At 55.5% G+C, this 25,118-nt stretch overlaps 1 protein-coding gene across 9 annotated transcripts in view; it reads left to right on the top strand.

Moving 5' to 3' along the window:
* The first annotated feature begins 345 nt into the window (after positions 1-345).
* Positions 346-25,118, top strand: part of ACSF3 (acyl-CoA synthetase family member 3) — a 57,995-nt gene continuing 33,222 nt past the window's right edge. For 6 of the 9 annotated variants that reach the window (XR_003790741.1, XR_003790753.1, XM_029202332.1 and 3 more), the window contains exons 1-5: positions 5,361-6,320; positions 6,749-7,448; positions 8,393-8,548; positions 21,502-21,656; positions 23,237-23,382. Coding sequence is in view for 7 of the 9 variants with exons in the window: in XM_029202332.1 (XP_029058165.1) it covers positions 6,010-6,320; positions 6,749-7,448; positions 8,393-8,548; positions 21,502-21,656; positions 23,237-23,382 (1,468 nt within the window). In the remaining 2 variants the exon portion in view is untranslated. Of the gene's footprint in view, positions 382-592; positions 752-2,887; positions 3,626-3,939; positions 4,036-5,360; positions 6,321-6,748; positions 7,449-8,392; positions 8,549-21,501; positions 21,657-23,236; positions 23,383-25,118 lie in introns of those variants that run through there. The other 3 variants (XM_029202357.1, XM_029202365.1, XM_029202372.1) reach the window with 3 other exon arrangements.

Below are 25,118 nucleotides of genomic sequence, written 5' to 3'. Positions count from 1 at the left end.
TTCGGCCCGGCTCGCGGCGCCCCGGGAGGCGGGCGGGAAACGCGCTGGCCCGAACCGTGTGTCCGTGGTTGATTTGTTACTTCAGAGAAATCTCACGTTTCGGCCGAGCGGACTTGTGCCCGGCTCCGCCCAACAGGGAGTTAGGACACCTGAGGCGCCCGGTTCCCAACCCGCTTCGGGATGGGAGCGGTTAACACGCTGCCGCCCGGGCCCCGGGGCCGCGACGACCGGTCGTGGGGAACGTTCGCGCCCGGAACCCGCGGCGCGGTGCCGCGCCGGGGGACGCGCTTGGGCGCCGGACGCGGGGGTGCGCGCGCAGCCGCGGTTCCGGTTCCGGTTCCGACCCGGCAAGGAGGAGGAGCGCGAGTCCGGCCTGCGGAGGTAGAGCCCGCCCCCTCACCCCTCACCCCCGCTCCTCCACCCCGCGTCCCGCCCCGCCCCCTCCCTCGCAGGGGCTGCGTCAAGTGGGGACCCTGCCTTCCCTTCGCGGCGCTGGTGGCGACGTCCAGGCCCCCGGGGTGTAGGCGTGAGTCAAGTCCACGTTCAGCCATAGTTGGAGGGAAGTTGATCTACCTTGTCGGAAACAAATCCATTTCCGGCCTCACTGGGCCGCAGGAATCCTCCTTGAAGCACCACGCCCCTCCCCCCCACTTGCTTTGTTTGCTTTGTGCACTAAAGAGGAGGTGATACTCAGCGGGGCTTTGAAGGATGATTAGGAGTTTGCCAAAAGGGAGAAGGATGACAATTGGAGGTGGGAACAGGAATCCCGTGTTTGGGGAGTTTGTAGGCTTCCATCCCGAGGAGGGGCATGTTTGTCTGGAGACCTAGGCAGGGACAGGTGGGGGTAGGGGGCACCGGTGCTGGGCCCAGGAGCACAGACATCCCCAGCAGGCTTCAGGGGGCCCCCGGAGGTTCTGATGTGAAACGTGAAAGCCCAGCGAGTCTAGCGAGCTTTCCTCAGTCCCTACTGTGCCCCCACCCCATGTCCCAGAGCCACTCTTCAAGGCAGACGGCATCTGTGGATTAAGCCACGGCCCAAGATTGTAAGCTTCATCCCTCCAGATGGCATCTTTAAAATAGTATTTTACGTCTTAATATGGAGATGGGTTTAAGCGTTTGTTTTTCCCTTTTGGTGTTTTTGATTTGAATGCAGTGTGAATGTCTGTTACTTAAAAACGTAACTTTGAAAACGGCTCCCCAAACCGCAGGCAGCATGCTGAAACAAGTGTCCAGCACAGAGGGAGAGTGCGGGCCCCTCCCCAGCCGCGCACCTTCACCGAGTCCGCAGACAGCGGGCAGGGTTGGCGGCAGGTGGTGATGATCCGTCAGGTGCCATTTGATTCATTTCGAAACCAGCCGCCTTCATTTGAATGCAAGTATCATTCTTATCGAGTAATTTTTGTCACATGGCTCCGTGGTGAGCATGGTGCTGAGGATGGCTGGGCCGTGAGCTTCCCACTGTGTGTGCTGGGCGGTTCTCACAGGAACCGAAGGCTTAGACGGCTGAGGAAAACTCGGAAAAACCAGTGAATGTTCCAGTCTGGGTCTGTTTTGACTCTAGAATCTGTGCTCTCAACCAGCACCCCGGTTAGGACGTGACAGATGTCATCTTCCCGGTGTTGGGTGTGTGTCCTGAAAGGGCCGTGCACCTAAGTGGTCTGGCCTGGGAACCTGATGGTCAGAGCACTGAGGGGCTTCTGCTGGGTCTCTGCCTGGGCTCTGGCCTCCTGGAGGGAGCTGAGCGCGGTGTGGCCTGCCCGGGAGAAGGCGTCTGGTTCACCAGAATTCAGGTTTCCGTGTTCTTGGCTGGGATTTTTTCACATTGCTGCGCGGTGATGCTGACCTCATGACGTTGGTTAATCGAGACAGGGAGAAATCCGTGGCCAAATTGCATTTACTGGGTGGCAACATCACTCCGGGCTGTGCCACCGGCAGTGATGGGGGGCCCCGTGGCCAAGGGGGCTGGTGGTTGGAAGGCGTGGCCTCTTTTCCTGAGGTAGCTGTTGGTCTTTCTGCACCTGGACCTGCTCAGGACACAGTCATCTGACCTGACCTCGTTCTTTCTGCTTGTTCAAGGCAGGGCCTTGCTCCCCTTGACCTTGGAGATTTTAGCTCTGTATTGAATGGCTCGATGATGGGTGGTTTCGGGAGCACATAAAGGCTGTTTTGAAGGGGTGGCCCCATGTTCCCACATGTTCAGTGGGAGAAAAAATTAGTGCAGCTTCTCTGGAGGCCACTCTGGCAGTGTTTACCCGATTAAAAGTCATTTGGGTTGTGAGGCTCCGTGGTGAGCAGGCAGAAACCCTTCTCAGCGTCTGTTCCACAGACACCCCCGTGTGAGCACAGCTACGTGTCCCTGAGCCTCCCTCCCTGCAGGTCACCTGGCAGGCTCCCCGTCCCCCGAGCTCCAGCCACCTGCTCCACCCTGCCTTGGGACACCTGTCCCCACGCGGAGCCAGGCGGTCTTGCCACCTCCCAGCACTGGGACACTGGGGCCAGGTCACTGCTGCCGGACGCCAGCCCTGCGGTGCTCTGAGGGCCAGCGCAGTGGGCGTTCCAGCTGCTTCTGTGAGGACTTCTTCATTGTCCCCGTGAGCCTTCCGTGAACCACTAGGTTTACTTGAGAGAAGAAGGCTATCTCATTTTTATTTGCCTCTGTCGTTTTGAGACATTAAAGAGCTACAGAAAATTACAGACACCCTGTAGATCCACCATCCAGAACAAATAATTTTAATATTTTCCTCTTTTTTTCTATTTTTTTTCCTTTTCCTTTTTTGTACCAAAGAAAATGTTAATGCTGAGGTTGAAATATCTCCATTTGAAAATATAAATGTCATTTATTAGACTTTTAAAATCTGATTACAAAAGTCGTACGTGCTCATTGCAGAAAATCTGGAGCAAATGGAGCAGCGCTAAGAAGAAAACGAAAGCCACCTGTGGCCCTGCTGCCTCGTGTCCACCTGGAGGCTCACCTTCCTGTCTCTGGAGGGACGTCCCTCCCCTGAGCAGCGCTGCGGGGGCTGGTGCAGTTGGGCCGTGGCCCAGCCCCACACGCGTGTGTGTGCCCTGGCCTCCTCAGACCTTCCGGACCACCCGGCCTAGCCCCAGTTTTTCAATATCAGAAATAACCCTGCAGTGAACACCCCACAGTGAACCTTTATGTACATGGCTGATTATTTCCTTAGGATACATTTAAAAAACAAAACCGTGGGAACAGAGGGCTTGCATTTCCTGTTTTCATGTCGCATCTAGAAGGGACTGCTGAGTGCCCTCTTTGGACGGCTGAGCCGTCACTAGGCTGGGGGTGCCGCCCAGTTAATGTGTGGTGTCTCTTGGGGCAGCTCCCAGCACGGACTTGGCCTTCCCTGCCCAGGGCCTTCCTCACCACCTGTGGTGTCTCAGAGTGGGTCGGTGGGCTGCAGCCAGCCGGGCCGGGGTCTCCATGCTGTTTCTCCAGTTGCTCTGTGGCCTTGGGCAGGTGGCTTCACCTCTCTGTTTTCCTTGGAGGTGCTGCTCTGACTGCCTGCCCCCGGCATCCGTCCCCAGCCCACTGTGGATTCGCTGCTGTGGAGTCAGAAGTCAGCTAGCCCTCCCACCCCCGGCCAGGGAGGGAGGGGAAGTGGAGGTCAGCCTGTCTTCCAGTTTTCATTTCAAGTTCTCAGACCCCAGCTTCTCTCTGACTGGCCCCCCTCAGTGTGGTCCAGTCCCTGGGGCCCCAGGGGGAGCAGGCAGAAAGTTTGCCCTTCCTAGGCCCCTCATGGGGTGTCTGGACAGAGGAAGGCTGAGCCGGTGGGTCTCACTGGCAGCAGCTGTGACTGCCTGTGAAGCCCTGTAAGGCCTGCCAGGCAGAGGGGTGGGAGCAGCAGCCACTCCTGGCTGTCCGTCTGTCTGTCCTCCACGGCACCCAGTGCCTGAGTGCTGTGCTCCTCAACACCCCAGAAAATGCTGTCACTTCAGCGGGCACCCCAGAACATCTGTCTTGCGTGGTCACCAACAAGACTCAGGCCTCGGGCTGTAACCGAGAAACGTTGTGCGGTAGGTTTTCTGTTTATAGATTCTCTTTGTTTTAGTTTCTCCTGCCTGTAAAGTAAATAGAAAAGAATTTGCTAGAAGTGAGAAGAGGAAGCGCTTAAAGCCCCTGGTTTGCTTCTCACTAGCTCATTTTCTTTTCTTTTCTTCTTTTTTTTTTTTGCAGTACGCGGGCCTCTCACTGTTGTGGCCTCTCCCGTTGCGGAGCACAGGCTCCGGACGCGCAGGCCCAGCGGCCATGGCTCACGGGCCCAGCTGCTCCACGGCATGTGGGATCTTCCCGGACCGGGGCATGAACCCGTGTCCCCCGCGTTGCCAGGCGGACTCTCAACCACTGCGCCACCAGGGAAGCCCACACTAGCTCATTTTCTTTGTGAAACTGGCACATCTCACATGTTTATCACATTTCTTATTTTCTCTGGTCAAGCCCAGCTGTTTTCTTACAATTTGTCAGGTTTCTTTATAGTAACAGAAATCCAGAGGTGTGAAACCAACTGCGAGCCCGCCTCTGAACCTTGTGTAGAGGGCAGAGCCCAGGACGTCACAAGACACTCTGGCCTCCTTCATCTGGAAGGGGTGTGGGCCACGTGTACTGGAGAGCCCACCGGTGGGGGAGGCCTGGAGCTTTTGGGAGTGTTTCCACAGGACCTCAGAGCAGCCGCTGGGGAGGAGGTGGGGCCGCCGAGGCCCCTGCAGGCAGGAGGGTCAGGCAGGCGGGCATCTCCCTGGTGCCAGGTTTCCGCCTGCTGGGCTGGGAGGCTGGGAGACCTTGTGTCAGAGCCCTTGCCACCCGGGGCAGCCAGCACGCGGAGGATCTCAGGACAGAGGAGAGCTCAGTCCCGACCTTTACTGCTGTGGGCTGTTTGTTTTGTTAGGTAATTATGAAGTGTTGTGTGTAGTCTGTTTTTTAAATTAACAACAGAGAACAAAACTGTTTGGTACATGTAACAAACATAGCACATTTGTTTTCCCCTGTAGCAAGTTAATGAAGGAGACGGAAGAGTGAGGCTTGTCGGGGAGAGGAGGCACTGAGCCCGGGAGAAGCAGCCTCCTGGCGGCAAGTGCGGGGCTGCCCGCCCACCAGTCCCCACCTTCCCTGCTTTGCTGGGCCCGTTGGAACGGGAACGAGGGTTACAAGTTGTATTTTATGATGTTGGACAGCCCCTTGGAGGCGCCCTCATCAGCCTCTGGCACTCAGAAGTACCCTCTAGGGTCCCTGTGAAGTCTGCCCACCGCCCCCGGCCCCGCCCCCGGCCCCGCCCCAGTAACAGGGAGAGACACGCCCCCCCACCACGGCATAGCCAGCATCAGGCCATTTCCTTGTGCTGTCGTGGGCCAGGGTGGCCGTGGGCGTCTGGCGTGGTGACTCTGGTGGGGAACGATGGCTGGGGGTGGGAAGGCTCCAGCTGGGCTCCTGGCTGTGATTTAGGAGGGGGGACTTTGAATTTTCTTGTGGGTGAGATAGGGTTAACAGTGCTTGCCTTGCTTATTGAACAGGGTGGTCGAAGGTGAAAACACACGTAATATATTAAGTGTGTTACCAAATAATACTCATTAAAAATCCTTCAGGAACAACCGGGGGAGCTGGTGCATCCATCAGCCCCCCGTCAGGAACGCTGCTCTGGCTGAGAGCGCCCAGGCGGAGCAGAGGCAGCAGAGGCTACAGTGGGGAGGGCACGGCAGTGGGGACGCCGAGCCAGGGCAGGTGGTGGCCCGTGGACCTTGCTGGCCGCCCTGGCGCTGGGAAGGAACCGTCTTCCGTGGTCCCGGGGGTCAGGAGGGCTCCTGACCTCTCGAGTGGAGGGGCGGCAGCGTGGAGGGGTGCGCCCGGCCACCCTTTCCCAGGCCTCCTCCTCTTGAGCACGCTGGAGAATTCCAGGTGCGGGTCGTGGCTCACAGCCTTCCTGGGGAGCCCTCCTCCTGGTGGACTGTTTTGGTCATTGTTTAGTAGTTAGGCTGAGGGGAAGAGGGGGAAGAGTTATGTTTTGGCTTAAAAAACAGAGTGACGCTTTGCAGACATGTGAACCTGCCCTATTTGCGTCTCTGCTCTATTTTAGACAGGTTCCTAAGAGTCCATGGCTTGGCACGTGTTCCAGAGCAGAAGCGAGCCCAGTGTCTGTGTTCCGCTCGCTGGAATCTCCAGGCCCCGCTGCTGGCGGGGAGGGAACACAGCCAGCCCTTGAACCAGGAGGGGGTCGGGTGGGCGTTAGGAGCGACCCCACAGACGAAAATCCGAGTAACTTCACAGCCGGCCCTTCCTGCACATCCCCGCCCTCCGTATTCACACTCGTGTAAGTGCCGCAGTGCAGATTAGTGACAACAACCCGCGCGTAAGTGGACCCGCGTCGTGCACACTGCACTGTTCAAGGGCCCTTGGTACTTACTTCTCTTGGCTCGTACTTCTCCGGGTTCAGGTTTTTGAAAACCGTTATTCAGAATTTACCTGAAGTGCATTGAGTTCTGTTTGTTTCTCCTTGGCTTCACCTAGTTTAGTTCATTGTTTTAGAATCTTGCATGTTTTTAAAACCTTTAAAGCAATGAGATTGAATAAAAAGCTGAAACTTGGGTCATTTAAGTTCCAAAGGTGTGTGTTGTGAGATCGTTAGCGTTTCCGGTCTCGGGATGTCCCCCTGTGATTGGAAGTGAGGCCGCCTCTCCTGGCCGCCGTGGGGGTCCGGCAGGACAGGGCAGTGACCACAGTGCCCTCTCTTCCTGCCAGGTACCGGCACTTGGCGTCTGCTGCTGCGACGCTGCCCCGCGTGGTGATGTCCCTCCGGCGCCTGGCCTGGGCCTGGCCTGGGCCATGTTGGTGGCCAGCCCCCCGGAGGTGCAGAGGACGCAGCACACTGCACACGGCCCCGGCCGTGCGCTCTGACAGCAGCACGCTGGGCTTCCGCCGCGCCCTGGGCTTCGGGGACAGGATCGCCCTCGTCGACCAGCACGGCAGCCACACGTACAAGGACCTCTACTCCCGCAGCCTCTGCCTGTCCCGGGAGATCTGCCGGCTCCGTGGGTGTGCCGACGGGGACCTCCGGGAGGAGAGGGTCTCCCTCCTGTGCGGCAATGACGTCTCCTTCGTGGTGGCGCAGTGGGCCACGTGGATGAGCGGCGGCATCGCCGTCCCCCTCTGCAGGAAGCACCCCCAGGCCCAGCTGGAGTATTTCATCCAGGACTCGCGCAGCTCTGTGGTTCTCGCCGGCCCAGAGCACGTGGAGCTCCTGAGCCCAGTGGTCCAGAAGTTGGGGGTCCCGCTCCTGCCTCTCCCGCCCGCAGTCTACCACGGGGCAGCCGAGGACCCCGGGGAAGGCCGGCTGCCAGAGTGGGACTGGAGAGACCGGGGCGCCATGATCATCTACACCAGCGGGACCACGGGGAGACCCAAGGGTGTCCTGAGCACGCATCAGAACATCAGGGCTGTGGTGAGTGCTTCTGGGGCCACCATAGTCGGGAGGTGTCTGCTGTGTCCCCGCAGGCCAGTCCCAGCAGCAGTCACGGCAGGCGGCCTTCTGTTCATTCTGTAGGGCCAGTCACAGCTCTCACCGTCCCACCCCTGGGCCGTGTGACCAGCAGCCCCACTGGCGGTGTAGGGGGTGCAGTGCCCAGGTGCCGGGGGGTTAACAGGCCCCCTCGGGCTCCTCTAGAGCCGTGGCGTGTGGAGCATGGAACGGGCCACTATATGTGACGCTGAGGTTTTAAAGGAAACCAGCCACAAAGCGATTATCCAGAATGTGCCGTCAGCACCTAGAATTGCGGCTGATCTGGGAAACGAGAAGCAGGAACTCGTGTGCGCCACATCGTAGGTGTTATCTTGTGTTCCGTGGCCTCAGTTACCATTTCTGTGAGGCGCCCCGGCCGCTGCATCTATCTGCAGTTTGTACTCTTCTTGCTTCCAAAGAGCATTTGCAGGCACAGTGAAGACTCTTACACGGCAGGACTGGGGCCCACAAAGAGGGAGGTCAGAGGCCAACGCCATGGACTCAGGCTAAGCCGGGGCGAGGGTGCTACCAGAATAGACGTGGCTCAGACAGACAGCCGGGTTCAAGCCTGGACTCTGGCGAGGCCAGAGTCCCAGGGCCTGTCGGAGCCGCCTGACGGGAGAGCCGCCCAGAGTCTGTAGAGGCCTTTGACCCCAAATCAAAGGCCCTTTCAAACTGGCTGAAGCCCCTGACTGCATGCGGCCCTGTTCTCTAGCAGGAGGGTAAGTGGTGGACAGACGGCTCCGCGGTCAGACCCCAGGTCATTCTGTTACCATGTCCTCCCGTGCCGTCAAGGGCGGGGCAGCGGCCATCTCCTCCTGCCTTTTCGGCCGGGGCGGCCGGCTGTGTGCGCCGTCCTATTCTGAGGCTGTGCTCCTGTCTTCCAGGTGACGGGGCTGGTCCGCAAATGGGCCTGGACAAAGGACGACGTGATCCTCCACGTCCTCCCGCTGCACCATGTCCACGGCGTGGTCAACAAGCTGCTTTGTCCGCTCTGGGTGGGCGCCACCTGCGTGATGCTGCCCGAGTTCAGCGCTCAGCTGGTGAGTCAGGGCCGGGCTCTCGGCGTCGCGGGCTCTGGGCCTCCCTGGGCTAGGTCCCTTCTCTGGGGTGCAGAGTCCCAGCGGCGAGTTTCTTGTTACTGCTGGAGCAGAGGGTCCCCACTGGGGCTTCGCACAGCCCAAGTGTGTACTCTCGGTTCTGGAAGGCCAAGTCCAAGATGAGGCTCGCGGGGCTAAGGGCCAGGTGCCGCAGGCCTGATTCTGTCTGGAGGCTGCGAGGCAGAATCTGCTCCTGCCTCTTCCAGCTGCTGCAGGCGCCTGTGTGCCCTGCCTTGTGGCTGCATCACCCCCACCTCTGCTTCTGTATTCTCGTGGCCGCTGCCTCTTCTGTGGCCAGATCTCCCTCTACATGAGGACCCCGTGACCATGTCGGGCCCACCCAGTGTCCAGGGCAGCCGCAGCATCTCCAGACCCCTGCAGAGTCCCCTTTGCCACGTGAGGGGGCGCATCCACGGGGGTGAGCACGTGGATGTCTTGGGGCTGTTATGCAGCTGACTGCTGGCTTTCAAGGTCCCAAGCGGATGGCCCAGCTGGGGGCTCCGTGCCAGTCTCCCCACCGGTCCCCCTTTCCAGCAGGTGGTTCTTTCCCAGCACTGCCGTGCGGTCAGCGGGGGAGGGAGGCCGAGTGGCTACGAGGTGGGGCAGAGCGGGCACTGCAGAGTGCAGAAGGAGGGGAGCGACCTGGCCAGACGCTGCCCCTGCCTCCGGCACGTGGTGAGCTGCTGTGCCGCAGCCCCATCCCAGCCTCCGTGTCCCATGGACTGGTGGGGACAGGTGCCTGAAGGCAGGGCTCTGAGGTGGTGATGGGCTGACTGCACGGAGAGGCTGCCGAAGTGACACGTCCCCGTGGGGCCGCCAGGAAGCACAGGGCTTGAACGAGACCCTACTCTGTCACTGACTCACGCCGTAACCTATACAGCGTGGGAATGCGAAGTGGGAGAGCCCAGGAAGCACCTGGGCTGGGCTTCTGTGGGCGCTGGACTTCAGATGGGGGCTGGGCTCCAGGTGGGGGCGGGCTCCTGTGGGGGGCGGGGCTCCAGGTGGGGGTGGGCTCCTGTGGGGGCAGGGCTCCGGCTGGGGGATGGGCTCCAGGTGGGGCAGGGCTCCTGTGGGGGCGGGGCTCCTGTGCTGGCTGCTGTCCTGCAGGTCTGCAGCCCCAGGAGAGGAGTGGCTTGGAGACTGCTGCCGAGTGAGGTCTCTGGAGAGGTGCCCAGGCTCGGCCCGCAGCACAGAGCTTGTTGTTTAGTCACTTTATTCCAGGGTGAATTTCCTCACGAGGGGTCCCTGAGGCCTGGGGTCCCTGGTCTGCAGAATCCATCGTTCACTGAAGTCGGCCTCCTCTGTCTCCACCAGAAAGAGGCAGCTCTAGATAGATCGTCTCCGGCCCGTCCTCACGTCACGCCTGGAGCCTTAATTCACATCGGTGCTGGTGCCAGGTCAGAGTGAGAGGACGAGGTGCTACAGACAGGCTGGTCCCGGGCGAGCCCCGCACCTCCCTGACCTTCCGTCTCGTCCTCTAACGGAGGAGCGATGAGCCTGGCGCAGGGTGGGCACTGAGCCCAATCCCAGCAACGCAAAGCAGGGAGAAGCAGGGACCCTTTCTCCTCCTGTTTGCAAGGGTGCTGCGTGCAGACCAGCGTCAGGGAAGCTGGGGACCCTGTGTGCTGACAGGTGATGCTGTTGGGTTTAGAGGAGAACATAGCTTAAAATCCGGCGTGAGCGCTGTGGACAGACCGGCGAGCCAAACAGTAGAAGTGGCAGTCCGAGGGCCAGGGCAGCCCGTTCAGACCCCACCCAGCCAGCCAGCCCCCTCCTCCGCCCACTACCGCAGCTCCGCCCCCATCCTGCTGTTCGTTTTTCAGCTGCAGGGCCTCAGGATTTAGACAGTGGGGTCTACAGAGGGCTGTCTGCCTCTTAACACAAGTCCCAGTGACTCTCCAAAGGGGTCGGTCCGGCCCGGCACACATGGCTTCCTAAGGGGCCTCTGACTGAACTGACTGGGCAGCGGGGAGGGGGAGAAAGAGGGGCCCTGAGGCTATCGGGAGTGACTGCTAAGGGCAAGTGGGGACAGCCAGCTCGTCCCCTAGTCCCAGGGAAGTTTTGTGACTGTCTGGGCTTGTGCAGCAGGAGTGCAGGAGCGCCCTGGGGTCTCCACAGAATGCAAATTGCCCTCCCCCCAATGCTTCATTCACTTGGAGGGCCTCCCTGCAGGGCACCACAAAGACAGGAGGAGGACGGAGGGGTGCCCCACCCTGAGCTTAGATCAAGGACCCGGACAGGCTAAGCCGCAGTGGCTGACCAGCCGGCTACAGTCCCAGCTTCCTGATTTCCTCATTCCTGATCCATGTGAGTGCCTGGTGGGCGAGGCAGGGGTGCAGGCAGGCTGCTGGCCTGCAGACTGAGCAGGCCTTTCCTTCCCCAAAGCACAGACCCAGGAAGGTAAAGAAAGAGCAGGAAGTGTGGCTGCCTCGTCCAGGAGGGGAGCCCCAGCCCCTGCTGGCCTCTTCCACCGCCACCTTCTCCTCCCCACCTACCTCCACCGCCCTGGGCCTGCAGGCTCAGTCTCTGTGCATCTTGGCCCCCGTGCTGGCCTAATCTGTGCTACTGTTCAGTGTAGCACTTCCCCCCTCGAAGCCACATAGACTCTGCTGTGGGTCCTCATTCTCTCCCCCTAAAATGTCACCTCCGAGGGCATGGTTTTCCTTCTGTTTAGGGCCTGTCCCCAGGGCCTAGAGCAGGTGGCTCAGAGCTGTTGTAGATGAATGGACGGTTATCACTTACGGGCCCCATGGGCCACGAGGGAACACTGGCTCCTTGAACCCTCTCCACAGGCTCCCCCTTGGCTTTTGTCATTGTGATCATCTGGACTTGTGAACAGGCCTCTGGGGGGAGCGTCCCTGAAAGTCACTTAGGGGAGTGGTTATTTGTTTAATGAAAACTTTACTGTATCAGCTCCTCAGGAATCAGAGCATAAGCAGATAAACATAATAACATTCCGCTGAAAAACCCACCACAAGGTTCCCTTAAAGGGATAGAGTTCTCTGCACACTTTGGGTTTGTAGATGTGTATAAAGACCAGGGCGGGGACTTCCCCGATGGCGCAGTGGTTAAGAATCCGCCTGCCAATGCAGGGGACCACGGGTTCGAGCCCCGATCCAGGAAGATCCCACATGCCGTGGAGCAACTAAGCCAATGCGCCACAACTACTGAGCCTGTGCCCTAGAGCCCGTGAGCCACAACTACTGAGCCCATGCTCTGCAACTACTGAATGCCATGCGCCTAGAGCCTGTGCTCCACAACAAGAGAAGCCACTGCAGTGAGAAGCCCACACACTGCAACAAAGAGTAGCCCCTGCTCGCTGCAACTAGAGAAGCTCGCGTGCAGCAACGACGACCCAATGTGGCCAAAAATTAAATTAAAAAAAAAAGACCAGGACGGCAGATGGGGCCTCTTGTGCTCACAGCTCAGTTCCATCTGCCACTGCCCGTGGCCGCAGGTGGCGGGTTACACGGGCGGGCTTCTCAGTGTCCCTGAGCCGGGGGTTCCATGTGGAATATCATCCTTGGGGTGTGGGCAGCTCCACCTGACGGCCTTGGTGTTCACCCTCCCGAGAGGTCTTGCTGGTGTAAAGCCTAATGGGATTGGCTCTGTTCAACATGTACCTGTGTAGCTTAGATACTGTGAAAACGAGAGCGGATTTTGGACAAGGAAGCACTCAACAGGGAAACAAACCTCAGGGATTCCCACCTGCTCCCAGGCCACCAGGTCCCATTTATTTTCTTTGGCCTCCAGCTGTCTCCCGTCACTCCAGTGGCCCCTCGCTGTCACTACTTAGCCTGCACCTCTGAGAGCGAGACCCTGGGATGCTGCCTCTCTCCTGCCTGGGGGCTGGAGACCAGAGGCTGCAGGGCAGCTTGCCGGGACAGTCAGCTCAGACCTTCCCGATCCTAGGCACTGACTTGGGGTTTCTCAGAACCATGCAGCAGGGCTGAAGAGTCAAACACATTTGCTGTGGTTGATAAAAGACGCAGCCCTGAGTTTCAGAGCTTTGTGAATCTACTTATACTATTGATAGGAAAACCCCACCTTTAGCACTATTAAATATCGGGGCTTGTCTAAGCTTGTTTTTGAGAAATGCACGTGGGGACTTCCCTGGTGGTCCAGCGGCTAAGACTCCTCGCTCCCAATGCAGGGGGCCTGGGTTCGATCCCTGGTTAGGAAACTAGATCCCACATGCCACAAGTAAAGATCCCACATGGGGCAACGAAGATCCCGCCTGCCGCAACTAAGACCCAGCGCAGCCAAATACGTAAATATATTTAAAAAGAAAAAAAAAAAAGTGTATTACCATTCATTGAAAACAAAAAACAAAGAAATGAGTGTAAAGAGGTGCGGGGCCCAGAAACCTGCACTGGTGTTGACACGGTCTCAGCTCCTGGTGGCTTCAAGCCCTTCCGTGAACGGTGGGGTGAGGGGCTGTCTGCGTCCCGCGAGGCTGACTGATGCGGTGGCGGTGCCTCAGGGACGGCAGGAAGAGTGATGGCGGGCTGTCCGCCGTCAGCCCCGCGGAATGCAGTCTGGTTGTTGATTAGGCTGCCTGGCTGCGATCGATTCCTTGTCGCAGATAACGTGCTCCGGTGACTTCTCAGGATCACGGTGGCTCTCGGAGAGGCACTGAGTCAGGGTGGGGCCCGGCCGGTGAGGCAGGAGGGCGCAGACCCCGGCGCGTGGCGCTGCTTTCGGCTCGGCGGTGCAGGCTGCTGGGGCCACTGCCAGGGCACTCTGTAGAGACCAGTGCCCTGCTCGGGACTCCGGTGAAGCCTGCTGCCTGGCACACCTGTGGCCGCAGAGGTCGTTCATTCTGGGCTTTGAGAAATCTGCGTCTTGTTGAAGTGGGTGGAGGTGTCTGCAGGCGGAGTTGGGGGAGGGAAGCAGAGCTCTTAAGCTCAAGTGCATCTCGGATCTGACCCACAGCCTGGGGCCACTAGGGCGGGGCCGCGCACACAGTCCCATGGAACGGGATAAACAGGCATCTGTTCTCCTGTCTCCAGCCTTTCATTGTGGAGTGTCCTCTGTCATTGCCAGACTTTGGCCAGAGCACCTTAAAAACAGAATAAGAGCCCTCCCGTGTGTTGTTAGAATTGCCAGAAACGGGTGATGGCTTAACCCCTGGCCACTGCTTCAAGCTGAGGAGGCGTCCGTGGCAGCTGTGCTCCAACCCTGTCCTGGCTTTTGCTGGGCAGGGCAGTCCTGCTGGGGGTCTAGCCCCAGGTTCCAGTCCCGGATGCTCTGCAGGGTCACGTCGGGGAGCTGGTGCGTGAAAAGGCCCCGGACCCTCGCTCTGCTGCATCCGGTGTGGGCTCCTGTGTGCAGCCCGCTTGGGAGCTGCTCACATCCGTCTGGGCTCTGCGGTCTGGCTGCCGCAGGCGTGTTTTCACTGGTAAGACGCAGGCCCTAGAGAGGCTTTTGACGGGATCGCCCGACCTTCAACTTTGAAGTGTATGGACGTGTTGAAGCAGCGGGGACGCGGCACGGTGGCGGTGCTGCTGTTCCCTTTGCCAATGGGGGTGAGTTCTCACAATGGCCACGCCTTCCCGGCTGCAACAGTTCTCAGGAGGCAGCCCCCGGGGCAGATGTCGTTTCTGTGCCAGGGGTCAAGTGTCTGAGTTGATGACTTTAGGGCCGGTCCTCCCCCTTCATTCGGCTGAGTGTGAGCTCTGTCCTTCCTTCAGCCTCCGGTGGGAAGCCTGGGTGAGGACCACATGTGCGTCCACCAGAGGCCTGGCCAGGACCATAGGTTCCCAGAGTGACGGCCACCTCACCCAGCCTGTCCCCTTTCCTCTCGGGCCAGGGCCCTGCACCTCACCTTGGACGTGGTACGGTCTGCGCTGCTTTGTGTCTCCTTGTCCTAGTGCTCGTGGCGACGGGCGAGCCCTGGTGAGCAGGATAAGCACCCCCCCGTGAGGCGGTTGTCGGGACTCGCCAGGCTGGGTAGTGGCGGGGTCTGCACACCAGTGGTCTGCACACTGCAGGCGCTAACCTGCAGACGCTGCCACCGTGAGTGAGAAGGAACGGGCTCGAGGCTGTTCCTGGTTAGCCAGATCGGGATACCCACGCTCCCGGAGATGCCCGAGTGCTGTCCGGTGTGTCCTCCAAGGACCCATGCCTTCCCTGGTGCCAGGTGGCAGCGAGGGCACTGCCCTCCACCTCGGGGAGCGGCCTGGCCAGGCCAGCGCGGACTTGGCGGACAGAGTTTCTTTAACAAGCCAGTGGGAAGTAGGATGCCCCACAGGATTTCCAGCAAATCTGCACATCAGAGCTTGCAAGGGAGCTGAGGGATTCTGTCCAGATTAACACAGTGGTGTGAGAAGATAGCAAGAAAGCTGCAGGGCCTGGTCAAGGACGCCACAGGGGTCCTGCTGGGCGGGAAGGCCTATCAGGAGGTCTCTGTGCCCCGGGGATTCTCACAGGCACTTTGCTCTCGGCGGCTGGACCACTGCTCATGGTTTTACTTCCTCAGTTTCTCCTCAGTCTTTTCCTTGCAGTTTTTGTTTATGAAATTGTGTGTCCTGTAGACTTTCCCCCAGTCTGATCTTGTGGATTACATCCCTGTGGTGTCGTTTAACATGCCTCGCTATCCCTTATACTTCTTGAAAGTTGGGAGTTAGGTCTAGAGGCGTGATGAGGTTCAGGGTTTTGTTTTGCTTTGGCAGGGAGGAGACTTCACAGGCAGTGTGTGTATCTGTCCAGCAGGGCACATAACGCCCAGTTGTCCCTCTCCTTCTGACGTCAGCATTGCTGATGCTCATAGCCTAGAGCTGTCAACTCACCGGGGTTTGTAAAGTGGGGAATGTTGTCACGCTTCTTTTATTTAATTGAGGCATAAATTACATACAGTAAAGTGTATGTAAACTAAGTATGTGTCTGTGTGACAGTCACCACGCAGATAAAGACAGAGCACGTTTACATGGCCCACAGTGTTCTCTCCTAGTCGGGGCTGCACCATAGCTGAGTTTCACATGCTCTTCATATACGTGGACCCCATAGTATGTGTCCTTTTGTGCTTTTCAGTTAATCGTACTATTTTAAGATTTACTCTTGAGTTCCATCAATTGTAATTCGTTCTTTTTGTGTTGCTGTGTTGCCTTCCTTTGTATGAAAGCGCCACAATTTATCCATTCTTCTGTTGAAGGAGGTTGGATTGTTTCAAGTTTGGGGATATTTTGAATAAAGCTGCTATAAACATTTGCATAAAGATCTTTCTGTGGACATTTCTCTTGGATCTGTACCTGCTGGTGCTGGACACCCACTGGGCTGGATGTATATTTAATTATGGTTGGAAGTGCCAAAGAGTTCTGCAGAGTGGGTGCATGTTTTATCCTCCCAGCAGCAATGTGTGAGAGTCCTAGTTACTGCAGATCATTACCCACACTTACTGTGGTCAGTCTTGCTGATTCTAGCCATCTCAGTGAGGGTGCTTTTGTTTCCTTTTATTGAGTTTTAGTTTCCATGAAGTGAAATGCACAGATCTAAGTGTACAGTTTAGTATGTTTTGATGACTACACTTGTATAACCCACACCCAGGCTGGGAAAGAAAACATTCCCATTGCCCCAGAAGTTCTTTCGTGACAACCCCCAGTCACCCCCCTGCAGGCAACCACGTCTTCTGGTCTTTGTTACTATAAGTTAGCTGACCTGTTCTTGAAATTTGCATGTAATGGGATCAGCGTCTGTAGGCTTTGTGTTTCCCTTCCTCCACTGGGCATCCTTTGAGGCTTATCTGTGCTGCGTGTGTAAGCGGCGAGTTCCTTCCATCACCGAGGACCCACAGTTGTCATCCCTTCTCCTGTTCATGGGCATCTGGCTTTTCCCAGTTTGGGCTTTATGAATGAAGCTGCTGGGAACATTCTCATATGTCTTTTTGCAGATGCACATTTCCATTTCTTCTGGGTAAATACCCAGGGTTAGAATTAGTGGGTCACAGGATCACGTATGTGAAATGTTTTAAGAAACTCCCAACCCTTTCCCAAGTGCTTATCCGTTCTATGCTCCTGTCTGCAGCGTGCCCCACCCTTCAGCAACTGGGTCGGGCTTTCTAGATTTCAGCCATCCTAGTGGGTGTGTAATGCTGCTACCTCACTGGCCTCATAAGATTTGCATTTCTCTGATGAGTGATCGTGTTGAGCGCTTTTCATACGCTTACTGGTCATTCAGAGATTTTCTTTTTATGAAATGCCTCTTCAAGGCTTTTGTCCATTTTTAAATTGGGTTGTCTTTTTATAACTAATCAGTAGGTGTCCCGTATATATTATGGATAAAAGGCCTTTGTCAGAAATACGTGTTGTGAGTCTTTCCCCCTGTCTCTGGTTTCTCATTTCACTTTTTTAATAGTCTTTTGATAAAGAGAATTTTAAATTTTGGTGAGTCTAATTTGGAAGTGGTAATGGTGGACATCACTGACTTATTCTCAATCTTGGAGAAACATTAATATTTCACTATTAAGTATGATGTTACTTATAGCATTTTGCAGATACCGTATATTAGCTTGAGGACATTCCTATCCATTGTTTTCTGAGAGTTGAATTATAGGGTGGGTTGAATATTATCAAATGGGTTTTCTTTACCTCTTGAATTGATTGTATAGAGTTACCCCCTTTATTTGTCTCCCTCTTTATTCTGTTAATGTGGTTAGTTATACTGATTAAAGTTTTGAATATCTCTAATTTCTTTTAGTAAACTTTCTCGGCCGTGATGCATTGCCCTTTTCACATACTGCTAGCTTTGGTTTGCTAATACTCGGTTAAGGCATTTGCTTCTGTGTTTACAGGGAACACAGGTCTGTGGTTTCCTTGTGACATCCTTGTTAGGCTTCTGTATGGGAGCTTTGCTCCTTTGTGAAAGGAGTGTGGCAGCCACCCCTCCTCCCCTTATCTGTTCTTTGGAAGTTTCTGTGTGGCTGAAAGTATTCTTTCCTTCAGCGTTTGACACAATTCCATTAAAGCCATCTGGGCCAACCTTTCTGGGAAGGTTTTTAATTAAGGATTCAGTTTCTTTAATAGATGTAGGACTTCGAATATTTTCTATTTTGTTTCTTGTGTCGGTTTTGGTACTTTAAAAAAATAATTGTGCATTTCGTCAAAATTGTTAAATTTATTGGCATAGGGTAGTTTATAATTTCTCCTCATTATCCTTTTAATATCTTTAGGATCCGTAGTGACGTCTCCTTTAGGTGTCTGATATTGGTAGTTTATGTTTTCTTTCTTTTTTCTTGATCACTCTTGTTTTAGAGGCCTATCAACTTTATTATCTTTTCTAAGAACCAACTGTGTTGATTTTCCTCTAATGCACCTGTGCTTTATATTCCTGTTCCTTCTGTTTCTTATTATTCCCTTCCTTCATCTTCATGACACACTGCTACTATTGTTGTTTTAAACAGTCAGGGGTCCTTAAAATTTTTTTAAATCACCCATATATTTCCTTTTCTGGCGCTCTTCATTTCTTCCTTCAGATCTGTGTCTCCCTCTTGGGTCGTTTCCCTTAATCCTGAAGGATTCTTTTGATAGTTCTTATAATGCAGCTTAAAAAAATATATATTTATTTTACTTTATTTATTTTTGGCTGCATTGGGTCCTCGTTGCTGCGAGCGGGCTTTCTCTAGTTGTGGCGAGCGGGGGCTACTCTTCATTGCGGTGTGCGGGCTTCTCATTGCGGTGGCTTCTCTTGTTGAGGAGCACAGGCTCTAGGCACGCGGGCTCAGTACTTGTGGCTCGTGGGCTCAGTAGTTGTGGTGCACGGGCTTAGTTGCTCTGCGGCATGTGGGATCTTCCTGGACCAGGGCTTGAACCTGCACTGGCAGGTGGATTCTTAACCACTGCGTCACCAGGGAAGCCCTGTAGTGCAGCTCTGCTGAAGACAAATTCTCTCAGCTTTGTTTCACTGAAAATGTTTTCATTGCATTGTCCTTTTTTAAAAATAGCTCTATTGAGATGTAATTCACATACCATAAAATTCACCTATCGTGAACGATGTAGTGATTTTACATAAATTTATAGGATTTGTTCAACTATTATCTCAGTCCCTATTCCCACACCCAGCCCCTGGGAACCACTGTCTGTCCTCCATCTCCACAGCGTTTCCTTTTCTGGGCTTTGTGTGTAAATGGAATCATAGAACATGTGGTCTTTTGGGTCTGGCTTCTTTCACTCTGTAGAACGTCTTTGAGTTCTGTCTACGTTGTAGCGTGTGTATTAGTACTTTGTCACTTTGGTCCCTGGGTAGTGCTTCAGCATGTGGCCGGGCCACGTTTGGTTCACCCATTTATCAGTTATTGGGCATTTGGGTCAGTTCCAGTTTTTGCTGTGGACATTTACGTACAAATCCTGGTGTGGACACTCTTCATTTACCTTGTGTAGATAAGTAGGGTTAGAATTGCTGGGTGTGCGATGTTTATTGTTAACATTTTAAGAAACTGCCCCACTTTCCCCCAGTGGCCGTTCGTCCCCATTCTCATCAGCAGTGCGTGAGTTTCCCCACATCCTCAACAACGTGTGTTTTGTTGGTTTTTAAAACCATTGTTATGGTCATTGTAGTGGATATGACGTGGTATGTCATTGTGTTTTAAATTTGCATTTCCCTAATCACTGAGGACGGGGAGTGTTTTTTCATGGTCTTATTTGCGTCTGTGTATCTCCTTTGCTGAACTGTCTATTGGGATGTTTGCCGTTTGTAAACTGGGCTATTTGTCTTCTTAGTATTGAGTTTATATATTCTGGATCCTGTCCTTTATCACATAGATGGTTTGCGGATATTTTCTCCCATTTGGGCTTGTCTTTTCATTTTCTTAATGATATCTTGTGAAGCACGCATGCTTTAACTTTTGATGAGATCTATTTTATCAGCTTTTTAATTTCATAGATCATGTTTTTGCTGTCGTATCTAAGAAATCTTTGCCTAACCAAAGGTCATGAAGATTTTCACCTATATTTTTTCCTGAAAGTTTTATAGTTTTAACTGATACGTTTAGGTCTCTGATCCACTTTGGATTAATTCTTAGGTACGGTGCGGTAAGGGTCAAAAGTTCATCCTTTCGGATGTCGATATTCAGTTGTCCCAGCGCAATTTGTTGAAAAGATTATCCTATGGAAGTGACTTGGCTCCTCTGTCAAACTCAATTGGCCATCATCATATTGATTTGTTTCTGGGCATCTGCTCCGTTCGTCTGTGTGTCTGATCTTACGCCAGCCTCACACGGCGTTGAATGCTGGTGCTTTGGAGTAAGTTTTGGGTCAGGAAGCGTGCGTCCTCCACCTTCCTCCCTCCTTCTCACATTTGTTGTTGTGACTCTTCCGAGTCCTCTGCCTTTTCCTGTAAACTGCAGGGTCAGCTTGTCAATTTCCGGAAAACACAGCTGCTGGGGTTTGGGGAGAGCTGCCACCTTAGCAACACTGAGTCTTCCCATGTGTGGACGTGGATGTGTCTCCACTGACCGAGCACGTCTGTCTTTCCTGACAGGTCAGAGTGTGTCATCTTGTCCCACACGTGGTGACACTCTTCTCTTTCTCCTCTTTCCTGTCTGTACTTCGGTTTAGATCATTTCCATTGACTGCTGTCTTTGCTGCATCTAGTCTGTTCAGTGTATCCAGTGAATTCCTAGTTTCACATAATGTACTTCCCAGCTTATAATGGTTCTCTTGCAGTTCCACTTCTCTGATGAAATCCTTGATCATCCCCCATTTCACTCACCTTTTCTGAATCTCTTAACCTACTTATTAATTTAAATTCCTTGTATGATAATTCCAACATCCGTATTGAGGGGCTGCTTCTATTGACTTTTTTCTTAGTTATGGGTCACATTTTTCTCTTTTCATACATGATTTTTTTTTTTTTTTTCCTGCGGTTCGTGGGCCTCTCACTGCTGTGGCCTCTCCCGCTGCGGAGCACAGGTTCCAGACGCGCAGGCCCAGCGGCCACGGCTCACGGGCCCAGCCGCTCCGCGGCACGTGGGATCCTCCCGGACCGGGGCACAAACCCGCGCCCCCTGCATCGGCAGGCGGACTCCCAACCACTGCGCCACCAGGGAAGCCCCATACATGCTTTATAATGGGGGCGGGGTTGTCTTTAAAAGAACGATGTAATTTTCCCCCCAAAGAGGAGTGCCTTTGCTCTGTCAAGCAGCTGTGGTGAGGAGGTTATTGCAAGTGTGCGATCAGGGACTGGGGCAGGCCGGGCTGGCTGCAGCGTTTTGGATGCCTTGAGGGGGAAGGCTGTCTGTGTGGGGTGTGCTGAGCACGCAGCACCCCGCGCTCCCCGTCCCGCCCTGACCATGGGCTCATGCGGTGGCTGAACGGAGAGAGCCCCTTCTGAAGATGAGGGCTAACACACGAGCACGTTCTCAGCATAAGCTGAGAAACTTGAAGCATCTTTATATCAAAACGAGAAACATCCGTTACAGAGTAAGATACAAACTTCACATGACTTCTTCGGAGAAAACAGCAGACGCCATCGGTTCCCCATGCGTGCGTGCCCGTCTGCCAGACGCTGTGCTCAGGCCTACCTGGCCCCTCCTGCAGCTCTGTCCACCCTCGTCCGCGTGGCTGGAAAAGTCTGAGGCGCCACGTCTCCCCTGACGGCAGATCCGAGGCCGGGGCCCAGGCCCAGGGCCAGTCCTCCCCCCAGTCCTCTTCCTCCTCACGGGCCACCCCTGAGGCCAGACGCCAGTGTCCCCTGCACAGTGACTCCACGGAAGGTCCGGGAGCTTGTGTCACCCTGTCAAAGTGAGACCCCCTTTGAGACGGGAGCCGCTTACAGACTGTCTGATGCTTAAGAAAAGGGGGGTCCTCTGCTGAGAGCACTCGTCGTGGAACCGAGGGTCCGTATGTGTCTGTGCATGCGTGTCTTCTAATCTTTTTGCTGTGTGCTTCCTTTTTTCTTTTTAGGTTTGGGAAAAGTTCTTAAGCTCTGAAACTCCACGGATTAATGTATTTATGGCAGTGCCTACCATATACAGCAAGTTGATGGATTATTACGACAAACATTTTACCCACCCTCATGTCCAGGATTTCGTGCGTGCAGTTTGTGAAGAAAAAATCAGGTAAATGAAAATAGTCCACCTTCCCATCCAGAAAGCCAAATATAACTTATTTTTAGTGAGTCAGTTCTACTAAGTTTTAGGAAGCAGTATTTTTTCTTTGCTTTAAAATGTGTATCTACATCTCTCTCTACGTATCTGTGCTCCCAACGCAGCTGCCTGTGTTCTGTATCCGTGTCTCTGTTCTATCTCTGGGTCTCTCTGTCCCTCTGTCTCTGTCTGTCCGCCTGTCTTCCGGTAGAGTCTGAAGGACGAGGATGGGGAAGTCCTTTCTGACCCCACACCTGCTGGCTCTCAGCCCTGCCCCCTCCCTGACCCCATGCAGACACACTCCCTGACAGACGTGTGGCTGTCTGGCCCCTTCGGTGGCATGGGGTTTGCTCTGCGTGTTCCCATGAGCCTGCCAACTGCAGCTCCTCTCTGCTTGTGGTCAAGCGGTTCATCTGCAGAGCACACAGAAGTGAGCGGTTTGGCAGGTCTTCGCAGGCATGATGACACGTGCGCCCAAGAGGTGTGACACGTGTGTCTGTGGCAGACACAGCCTTTAACAGGGCAGCGAGTTGGCGCTGGACAGCCACGAGCTTCATGGCCTCTGTGCATCTGATTCCTAGTCCTTGAGAGGAGCTCAGGAAAGCCCTTCGTTTCCTGGAGAGAATTTCCAGTTACTCAAGACGAGCATTTCATCTTGTTCTTCTGCTCCCATTCAACCACTCTTTGCGCCTTTTCTGTAAAGACGTTTTGATGGAACTAGAGCCCTTTTCTGAGGGTGCCACGCCAGCACCTCCCTGGTTTGGCTGCCCACGAGGCACCATGGTGGGGCTGGGATCCAAAGCCCAACCACCAGGACAAGAGTGGGACTGGTAGCACGATGTACCCAGATCTCAGGAGCCAAGGGCAAGAATGAGATCAGAGAGGGGAGATGAGGGTGACTCTGGGTGACAGGCCCTCAGACCTCAGCAGCCGGGCTCCTGGTGGGGGGGGGGGTCCTTGTGCCTGCACCTCCGGGGCGGGGGAGCACAGGGGTGGTCGTTGCTCCGGCCCCCACTACAAGCAGAAGCACCTTCCTTCCTGCACACAGTGCTTTCGGGACATGGCGCATGCCGAGGCTCTCATATCAGATCGATGTCATTGTCAGTGAGCCGTCAGCACCAGGCAGTGTTCGTGGAGGAGCCCCCGTGCGCCCCGCCCTGGAGACTACCTGCTTCCATCTCCCCCACTCCGCCTCAGACCCGGTGGTGTTTTGTCCCCAAAGCAGACAAGCTATCATCACGTTACTCTTATCACTGCTCTTTTCGGGGCTGTTTGTGGACAGCACGTTGACTCTTTGCAGAGCGTGCCACCAGGGACCCTCAAATCACTTTTCCTTTTACTGTGATTACCCCTTCCTTGTGAAGACCTATTTGCATTCTAAAATATACCCAAGATTCTTTCCAAAGAACAGAGTTAAATTTCAGCCCGAACTGCACTTTTAGCCGTGAGTTAAAGGGTGACGGTGACTGGGGTGCTGGGCGCGTGTGGCTCTCACCGGGCTGAAGAAGCCATGTGCTCCCGAGAGCTCAGGAGCCTGTGGTTGTGCCGGGCAGGTTGATGGTCTCGGGCTCGGCCGCCCTGCCCCTGCCTGTGCTGGAGAAGTGGAAGGGCATCACCGGCCACACTCTGCTGGAGAGGTACGGGATGACGGAGATCGGCATGGCCCTGTCCAACCCCCTGACCGCAGCTCGCCTGCCAGGTACGAGTGGCGCCCGCCAGCCGTGTCCTCCCTCTGCTCTGGGTCCTCGGGTAGGCCATTCTGTGGAGGATGCTCCCCTGCTGGGCTACGGTCACGTTCTCAGGGTGGCAGTGTCCTTCCCAGGTGACCCAGACGCCGTGTGCTTGGCAGGGCGCCCCCCTCCCCCCCTCCCGGGCTGGGGGCTGCTTCCGTCCAGACCAGGTCGCCCGTGGCCCAGAGTTTCCCATGCAGGTGCCCTGAGCCACACAGGCCGGTGGCAGCGGGAGAGACGGCAGGTGTCGGGGGCAAGGGAGGAGGGACACCCCGCCTGTGCTCGGGGACCTGCACGCGTCTGGAGGGCCTGCTGCTCTAGACGGGTTCCTGCCCTTTGGTCTTCCTGTCCCCCCTTCTCTAGGCCATTCCACATAAACAGCCTTCACGTCCCGGGTCCCTGACAGGGAACCTGCAGGCGGAGCCTGAGGCCTGAGACGTGAGCCTGTCCTGTCCTGGGCCCTTTTCTAGCCCTCCCGGTCAGTACCCTCCAGCTTGTCCAAAACACAGTAGGCGTCTGGAAATAAACGTTAAGTCATCGTGTGCCTGTACTTGCCTCTGTGCATCCACTTGTCTTGCACGACAGTAAAAGGCACCCTTCTGGTGGGCAGGTCTGTGAGTTTTCAGTGTGTCTGCCGTCATACTCAGGTAGACGAAGTTGAATCACCTCCAGACCTTCCCCCTTTGGCGGTCAGCGCCTGCTGCCCCAGGCCGGCGAGCACATCCCTGGTTCCTCTCCCTGTAGCTGTGCGTTTCCTGGAACGACACAGAGGCACAGCCTCCAGGACCTGCCTCTGGGTCTGGCTTCTCTCACTTGGCAGGACAAGTGTGAGACACATCCTGTGCCGAGCAGCATCTTCGGCGTTAACCTGTCCGCCACCGAAGGACGCTGGGTCGTGTCTAGCCTCGGACAGCTCCCAGGCGGGCCGTCGTGAAGGTCTGCATGCAGGGTTTTGTGCGAATGCGTCTTTACGTCTCGTGGGCAGACGCCTCAGAGTACAACTGCTGGGTCAGAAGGGGGCGTGAGCTTGACTTTCTAAGAAGCTGCTAACTGTCCACACGACAGCCCCGATACTGGGCTGGTCTTTCCCCTCTGATGGCCTTGGAGAAGTCACACAGACGGAGCAGCTGTTCGCACTGTCGGACCAGGACACCCTCTGTCGGGCGGGGGCAAAGGCCCCGGGACAGAGGGACCTGCGCCTGAGCCCTAAACCCGAGGCTTCTGGGCAGAAATTCTCGAATCTTAATTGGCTGCAGCTCTTCAGGCTCAGGGTTCTGCCGTGGCTGTGCGTGGCCTCTTCTCGACACCGGAACCAAGCGCCCGGGGTCTTTTCTCACCCGTGAAGCAGGCGGCTCACAGTGGGTGCACGGCCGGCTCTTTGGTTTAAAAACAATGAAGGAAGTAGCCGTCAACCTTGAATCCGGGAGTGAGTCCCTGAGCGCCGCTTCCGGAGCAATCAGGCTGTGTCCTCTGTGCCCCTGACTCCTGGGCCGGGCTTCTTCCAGCCGGGACTCTGGGCTGCTCCGGGGACACATCCTGCCAGCCTGGCCCATCACAGGTTCCCTGGCGGCCCGGAGGGGCGCGTGGCCTGAAGGATACTGTTTGCTCGGCTGAGGCCCCGGGTGGTGACCTGAACTGCTGGGCCTGACATGCGCTAATAGGCGGTTGCCATCAGATACAGGGCTTGCCGGACAGGCGCTCCAGG

This window comes from Monodon monoceros, unplaced genomic scaffold (genome assembly GCF_005190385.1).
Source record: "Monodon monoceros isolate NGI ecotype Baffin Bay Population unplaced genomic scaffold, NGI_Narwhal_1 Super_Scaffold_10, whole genome shotgun sequence".
In the NCBI taxonomy this organism is placed as follows: domain Eukaryota; kingdom Metazoa; phylum Chordata; class Mammalia; order Artiodactyla; family Monodontidae; genus Monodon; species Monodon monoceros.
Note: the sequence above shows the minus strand (reverse complement) of the source record. Positions and strands in the feature narration are given on the sequence as shown.